This window comes from Hakea prostrata, chromosome 1 (genome assembly GCF_041222555.1).
Source record: "Hakea prostrata isolate BN-2017 chromosome 1, UWA_Hpros_2, whole genome shotgun sequence".
NCBI classification, from domain to species: Eukaryota; Viridiplantae; Streptophyta; class Magnoliopsida; order Proteales; family Proteaceae; genus Hakea; species Hakea prostrata.
In genome coordinates, this window is record NC_142600.1 from 15,927,135 (window position 1) to 15,935,568 (window position 8,434).

The 8,434-nt window shown below is 37.4% G+C and overlaps 1 protein-coding gene across 1 annotated transcript; it reads left to right on the forward strand.

Moving 5' to 3' along the window:
* Positions 1 to 1,372: 1,372 nt before the first annotated feature.
* NEDD1 (Transducin/WD40 repeat-like superfamily protein) lies at positions 1,373 to 8,234 on the forward strand. The gene is made up of 11 exons (XM_089166406.1): positions 1,373 to 1,496; positions 1,851 to 2,048; positions 2,127 to 2,239; positions 2,566 to 2,826; positions 2,943 to 3,047; positions 3,215 to 3,280; positions 3,447 to 3,668; positions 5,589 to 6,167; positions 6,718 to 7,323; positions 7,500 to 7,682; positions 7,768 to 8,234. Exons 2-11 carry the CDS (start codon positions 1,889 to 1,891, stop codon positions 7,873 to 7,875), a joined length of 2,403 nt encoding a protein of 800 aa, XP_089022532.1. The 5' UTR covers positions 1,373 to 1,496; positions 1,851 to 1,888; the 3' UTR covers positions 7,876 to 8,234.
* Positions 8,235 to 8,434: the final 200 nt, after the last annotated feature.

Sequence of the window (8,434 nt, forward strand, 5' to 3'; positions counted from 1 at the left end):
TATTGTAGTTATAAAAGTTTCATAGCAGCCATGACCTCTATGGGCTCTTCAATTTCGGCTAAGGAAATGGAGCCCAAAGCCATTCGAGATGTTATACATCTGGATCTTCTCTCAATTTCAATAAGATTCTTAAGTGTTTGGTTTTCATTTTGTAAGAAAATCAATATTAGGAGTATAGGACAACCATTTCAAGATTTATATGTTCAATATTTTTCCACAAATAAAACAAGGAATTAGGTTAACCACAACTATCACATAAATTGATCATTTGTGGCTTGATAGTTCACGGCTATCATGAGAGTCTATGTTAGAGGAGGTGATGTCCTTCATAAATATATAGTAAAGAAGTGTGAAGGGAATCAATCTTCTACTCGTGGGTTTATACTACTCTACCCCACTACTTTGTGGGTAGAAAATCCAAATTCCATCATAAATAGTACCATATGCTCAAAAGAAAAATTGAATAATATGACAATATATGCATATGGGGTTTGCACCCAATATTGGATTTTCATGGTAAATGGCTGCTAGATTGTTTTAAAATTACATCATGAGGAATCCCATCCATCTTTTATTTCTCGCTCTCTCTTTCTCTCTCTTCCCCTCCCCTCATTTTGTCTCATAAAAAACTATAATTTTAGCCTAAGGTATGATAAGACTCAGGATTTTTATGAGGATAATTTGATAGAAACTCTAATGATTTCGAAATCTCTCGGCGAAGAGAGAGAACAATGGGATGAACAATTAAACTTAGATTATTGGCTCTTTTGATAAAAGAAGAAAAATAAGAAGTTAAAGACCCAAAAGGCAGACACCAATTAAAAAGAAAAGCTAAGCTGGACTAGCGAACATATCAGCTTCAAGGAGCATCTCCAAATCCGGAGGTGGCTCCTGAAGGATGTTAAAGCTAGAACTGTCTTGATAAACCATTCTTGAGCACCAATCAACTGGTTTATTTTCTTCCAATGGTCCAGCATAAATCCAATGCTCCCTAAATGTAATTATGGATTGTTTTTATTATTTTATTCTTAATTTAATAAAAAGCCATTTGAGGGAAGAAATAAAAGGAAGAAGTTTCGAATCTACCATTTTAACTTTACGCATACAAGTTAGAAGCACACAAAAACAATCAAAATTGATTTCTTAAAACAATTAAAAATAGTTTCAACGTATTTCCTGCTTTTGTCTTTTTCATTATAGTAATTAGTATTTATTTTTTGTTGTAAAAAGACTTTGTAAATGAAAATAAGCTGTATAAATTGAACCAAACACTTAAAATAAAATATTTATCTGGGTGAAAATAAAAAACGTAAACAGTAAACTATATCAGCACTGTCTCGGTTATTTCGGTTTTCAAGTTATGAAAGCACGTTTGCCTCTCTGCACTTTCAAATCTCCCTCACTCACTCCCTGGTAGGGTTGGTACATAATCATCAAACCCGCAGACGGAGAAACCTAAATCTCTAGTCGAGAAGAACGCGGCTGTGTTATCAAAGGTACCCCATTACAGTGTTTAGTTTTTTTTTTTTTTTTTTTTTCTGTAGAATTCGTCTGGTGGTCATTCATCGATGCTTTATTTCGTGCTTAAATCATCCAATCTAAAGTATTTCCTTCTGAGAAATGGTATTTAATGCTGGTTTCGGAGATCCCATTTGCTGGACAACAAGACTGCAGATTTGGAACGTCGTCTGTTCGCCCTATCTGAAACCAGGGCATTTGAGTTAAATTTCTTGACAAATTTCGAGTTTCCGCACCAGGGGCAGGTGGTTTTGGGAAATTTCAGTTTTCCTTGTTTGTTTACTATTGTTTTTGCATGCTTGTTGAGTAAAATCCTGAGTAATGATGGATAGGAGGAGCAAATTCGACCTGAAGAATCGCAGAAAGCAGGATGATGAGCTCTAATGATCCATCAACGGCTCTTCTAGCAGCTTGTGGTGGTGATACTGTTAAGCTTTTCGATGTTTCTGTGGACCCGGGTGATCCCTGCACATTAAGCTATGCACCTTCACCGGGGTTCCAAGTGAATTCAGTGAAGTGGAATCACACCAGTAAGTTACAACTTCGCATTCCATGGTTATACATTTATTGAAGACAACAAGTTAATTCGATTTTCTCTTACCTTGCAGATTTGGTTGTCGCTAGTGCTGGAGATGATAAAAAGATCTCATTATGGAGGAAAAATGGGCAAAGGATGGGAACGATTCCAGTTCCTGGAAGTGATAGTGGAGACAATATCGATGTAAGTTACACCAAGTGAAGCATCTTATCTGTTTATAAAACTGTCTGGGTTCTGTACTAGTAATACTTGTACTCGTTGATCTGAAGTATGCATCAAGTGAAGCATCTTATCTGTTTATAAAACTGTCTGGGTTCTGTACTAGTAATACTTGTACTCGTTGATCTGAAGTATGCATTTAGTTCAACTTAATGTTAAAAGGACTTACACTCTCTGCATTTCTTAAATCCACTTTAACAATTCCTGTTATATTTTTTCAGCAGATTTGTTAAAGGGACATATGTCTTCATATGGCACTAATTTCTAGCAGAATATGTTGCTTATTGTAGGAATCAATATTGGCTCTTAGCTTTAGCAGTAAAAGCTCTAGGTATATATGCTCTGGAGGCAGTGGTCAAGTCGTAAGAATATGGGATTTGCAAAGGAAAAGGTGTATCAAGTGGTTGAAGGGTCATACAGATACAATTACGGGTGCAATGTACAATTGCAAAGATGAGTACTTGGCTTCCATTAGTTTGAAGGGGGATCTTATTCTTCATAACCTCAGTTCTGGAGTAAAGGCTGCTGAATTCAAGGACCCCAAGGAACAGGTTATTTGGTCAATCAGAGCTTTGAAAGTAGCATGCTATTCTAACTGCAAAGAATCCGGATGATAGTTTTTGCAGCCAATGGATCCTAATTGTTTGTTGATCATTTTGAAGGCCAGGTACTGAGAGTGCTTGATTACTCCCGTATCAGCCGGCATCTTTTGGTTACAGCTGGAGATGATGGATCTGTGCACCTGTGGGATACAACTGGGCGTAGTCCAAAGGTTTTCAGATAAATCCTTTTATGTTTATATACAGAATTAAGTTCAGACAATGCTCATATGCTGGTTAAATAGTTTCAATTAGTGATGAATGTAGTTGTACCATATAATTTTTGCATTTTATGGAATTGGAATCCATTTTTGTTGAATGAGTGATTTGCTCCTCGCAGATTTCATGGTCAAAGCAGCATTCTGCACCAACAAGTGGTGTTAGCTTCTCACCAACAAATGATAAGGTTGCCTCTGTGTTTTGAAATTCCATGTTTACTCAGTTACTTATCCACCCACCTCCTCCCAAAAATAAATAAAATTAGTAATCAGGAGAAATGTATTTTTAAAGATCAAAATAACCAAAATTAGCTCAAGAAAATTTTCATCTCTCTCTCCTCCCTCTTGGAACAGATAATTGCTAGTGTTGGTCTGGATAAAAAGTTGTATACTTTTGATCCCAGTACCAAGAGATTCTCATTTTGCATTCCTTATGAGGCACCTTTCTCATCATTGGCATTTAGAGATGATGGTTGGATATTGGCAGCTGGCACAAGTAGTGGGAGGGTTGTATTCTACGATGTTCGTGGAAAACCACAGCCGTTCACCGTTCTTCGAGCATACGGTAGTTCAGAGGTATATTTCTCTTATTTCAGATTCTGTGTTGAAAGTGTGTTTTCATTAAGGATTCAATAAGTTGGGGAATAGTTATGTGTTTCTCTACTGTCTACAATCGTTTCATTCTGGCATTTTCATGCATGTAATGTAACAATATGGTTATAGGGTTCCTATTCCCTAAGATGTGCCTAGGAAGCAATGATATGAAATAGACAATATCCCTTTCTGTATTACCTATATGAATTCAATAAGTCCTTGGGTTCCATCCCCTGCAAAGGCTGCCAAAGAAGGGTATTATCATATTATAACCCTTTATTTGGTGGCTCATGTTGGAGAATTTCTATTTCTGAGATGACCTCATGATCAAAAGCTTGTCCACCGTCATTTATTAATATACTTTTATCCATAGGGGTAGTCTTCAGTGTGTTATTCAATCTCTTCTAGTCTAGTAGTTTGTAAAGAATATAATATCTTCAAAACACTCCAAGTATAATGACTTGAATTATAAGGTGACACATTACGTGAGGCTTCCACCACCCACCGCTGCGGGGTGTGAAAAGGGGGTCATAATTTATGCAGCTTCACCCCTTTCAGAAGAGAGTCTGTTTCTAGACTTGAACCTGTGACCAATTGATCACAGAGGAGCATTGTTGACAGTTGCACCAAGGCCAAAGTGTTAACCGAATCTAAACCAAACAATTAAAATCTGATTGACCAGAGAAGGCTTTTCCCCTCCAAAATTGGTTGAGTTTAGATGCTTTTGTGTTGTACCATTTTTTCTCCTGTCTTTACACTAGCAACAAAATTTTGTTAGAGCATGTCCAACAGTTATGAGGTATGACATAGGCAAGTTTCTTCTGGAGATCTTTCGGAAGCAGACCCAGTCAAAGCGGTTCCAAAGAAAACATAAGGCTGGGTCTTTTTGGTAAGTTATTGAGGTGTACAATGGGAACAAAACCACAATTATAGGCTTTTGTTGGCCGACATATATCTGGATGCATTGGTTATATATTGTGTTTTCACATTGGTAGGATAATTGGTTGCAAACTTGCAACTAATTTAAAGTTGTACCAATTGCACTTCCATTTTATCATCATTCAATTGTTAATCAGATGATTTTACCTGCATGATCATGTTAATTTGGTGAAGAGTATGTTCTTTTCGTGCTCCATCTGTGCTGCCTTCTTTACTTACTTCTTGTTTAAGCTGATGATGTGTTTAAAGTTTTTTATTAGATGTTATTAACTTCTTCATGTTCAGAAATTTCTTTATTATAATTATATGTTCTTTGTTTCATTGGCCTGTTGTCTGAAAGTTTCATGACAATGCTATGGATAGTCCCTTTTTTGTTGCTTGTGTTTTGGGAGGCATAAAGGCATTGGATGCTTAAAGGGTTCAGAACCAAATGTTTGGGGAGTGATTTGACTCCTCATTAGTGACAGATGTCTCCATTGTTTGCAATTAGATTTCAACCTTAAAAGGGTGAAAAAGTTAAAACAACTACAACCTTAAAAGTTATGTTTTAACGACTTAGCTACACTTATCTCAACATAAAGGTATTCATTCTGTTGGAAATAAATGAAGCTGCATGCTAAATTTTCTGCCTGTCACTTTGATGGGTGATGATGATTATAAATGATGCAGTTGTGTGCGCATGGCTGCTGCCTGAGACGAATGGGAGTTTTGTGATATTTATTCGGTTGTCCTTAGAATGTAGATTTGTTTAGAAACTGTGAGTGACTCTCAATATTATATGTCTGTCACCAACAGTAGTTTTTGTATATTTCTATGAGAAATAATTCTGAATACTATTTACTAATTCATATGCCTATCCACTAATCTATCTGGGCTACACAATGTTGCCACTTGCCACTGGTTTGATAGATACAGTTCATTTCATCTTTTGGTGTCATCCTAATTGCTTCCAATTATTAGCAGGCTGTCACAAGTTTATGTTGGCAAAGGTCAAAACCCATTACTATCAGTGAAAGTAACACTAATGCTGAGATTGCACTTCTGGGAAGTGCTGGGGAAGATTCAATCCTTATGCCTGATCCACTTCCTTCTGTGACATCGTCAAGCCTTTCTCTCACGACAGCAGTCTCTGGTTCTCGAAATCCTGGCCGTTCAAGTTCCTTTGTTGATTCATCTTCTCTTATGCCAACCAGCAGTGGATCTACGTCAAGCACAATGTACTCATCTATTGCAGATGAAACTCCAAATCGAAATCATCTTTGGACTGGTGCAACATTGTCTAAATTACATGCTCCCCGTACTTATAACTTCAAGGATGATATGGAAGTATTCTCTCCACTTGTGGATGTTCAGCCAATTACACCTTCACTTGATAAGTTGTGGGATGATCATGAAGATGGAAAGAAAGATAACATATCTGTTGATAAAAAACCTACATCTCTGTATTCCCCTCGAGCTGGTAGAAGATATCCTTATGCAGAGGACGGTGGAAATGTTCCCCATCCAATCTCTGATTTGAAATCCAATTTCGCATCCAGACAGGTTTGTTTTTTCACTTTTTCATTCTGCGGAAAACATCTACTTCTCCTTTTGTATTTCATCATCATTTGTGAGTTGTTGTACTTTTACTACCTCTAATCGAAAGGAAAGTCAGATCTGTGTTTCTATGCATGAACTTGTATAGACGAACAGACCTAATGTTGTTGCATCTATTTACTGGACCATTGGTTTAGCAATTATATTTGGAAGTCTTTCTTCCTCTTTCCGTGTGCTGGCCTTATTCTTTTTAACATGTACCTGTCCCATGACTTAAGAGCCATGGGACATTCACTGAAAGACTTGGGATATTGGCAGGTGGCAAGCATATAGATTGTGAATTCCAAAAATTTACCAATGCCTAAAAATTCTTTCTTTACAATATGATAGCTGTATAAGATTCATGTACATAATGTTTGCATGACCTAGGATGCCTTCTCAATATTGTTAGTAATCTTGAGGTTTGAGAGCTGGTGGTCCAATGATTAGCAATGCCCATCAAAAGAAAATGTGTATTGTTTTCTAGCAGTGCCCTAATTAGATGTATTTCATGCAGGACGATGCTCGATCTTCCTCGTCACAGTTGACTACACCTGTTGCTTCTTCCAAGAGTGAAGAGTCTTCTATTACCCCTCCTGAAGTTTGGGGAGGTGAGGCGTTGCATGATAAATTTATCCCCCATCGTCAAATTAATTTGTTGCCATCTCGCTTTGGAACATCGATGTCAGGATCCGTCGCATCAACTTCTACCTTTTCTGGCTTACAAGATGCATCCTTGCCCATAAGCTTTTCAAGTGCGAGCTCCCTTGCAAATGCAAACCTCAGAACAAGAGATACCTCCTCCAGCCAAGAAACGTCGTTGGGATTACAAGAACATGTTCGTTTTAGTTCTCTTTCGATGCTTCAGGGTACAAAAGGCAATGCGACACAGGCTAATCCGGAAGCTCCTCTGTCAACATCTCTGACCCTCCCTCGAAGGTTTTCCACTTATGCAGAGAGAATAAGTAGCACTCCTTCGTTCAGTGATGGAGCAGCAGCTGTTGCAGTGGGTTCGCCAAAGGCCAAGAAAACAGGAGCCGAAACCCGGGAAGAGGTTATAAGTGGTTTTCTGCCAAGATCAGAAATACAAGCTACTGCATCAGGAATTCATCCCGTGATAAATGTATATACTCAGATTATTATTTTTATTTTTTACTTTTGTTAAATTAGTCCTTGCTCTTTACTTATCTGTTTGAATTGCTTTTTTTTATTTTTTATTTTAATTTGTTTAATATGTCTGTCTTCGACCTTAACAGACATATGTGCATAGGGTTCTAAAGTTTGCAATCTTGTTAATAGGGAGAAACATCACAACATCAAAGGATACCATCTCAACCAGATACGCAACACGGAACCTCTTCATTTACGCTTCAGCTGTTTCAGCGCACTCTTGAGGAGAGACTAGCATCAGTCCAGAAATCCTTTCATGAAGATATGAGAAACCTTCATATTGAGATATTGAGGCAATTCCATTTACAGGAGGTTTGCTTTGCTTTACTTTTAACCTTATTCTTGTTTCAATGGCTGTCTTTTGGCTCAGCTTTTTCTGATAGAATCCATGTAACAGATGGAGACGACGAGTGCAATGAACTCAATTCTTGAAAAGCAAGATGAGTTGATTAAAGAAGTCCAGTCTCTACGGAAAGAAAATCAACGGCTTCAGCAGTTGCTTTGAACATTGATTGAAGGTTGGCTGGATCCTGAAGTTACTTTTTCAGATTGGTTTATGGAATATCTCATTTATAAATTCATTGCTCCCATATGGTTTGTGTTAATAGATAAATAGGGAGATTGTTAATGAGGTTGTGTTCTAGTTTTTTGGGTCAGCTATGCTGGAGTGGTGATCGTTACTTTGGAAAAGAAAGGTAGTTTTCCAGAAAAAGGAAAAACGTTGCATTTGTACAGACTACTGCGTTTATCGGTGTTGTGATATTGATGGCTGACTTTGATTTACAAATTGTTTTTCACATTTATCTTGATTTAAAAGTATATTTTATAATGGAGAAAGATTACCACAGAGAAGGGTGTCAATTTTGAACGAAAACGAAAGCCTTCCAAAATTGATTTCATTTGATTTTTTTTTTTTTTTTTGGTAATTCAAATTCATTCAACCAAAGAAGCACAAACATCCGAGTTACAAAGCTTAGATAACCAAGAAGTGGACCTTGGCCAGTGAACTCTGCTCGGCACGGAGGCAGCCATCCTAGCCAGGGAGTTAGCACAGTTGTTAGTCT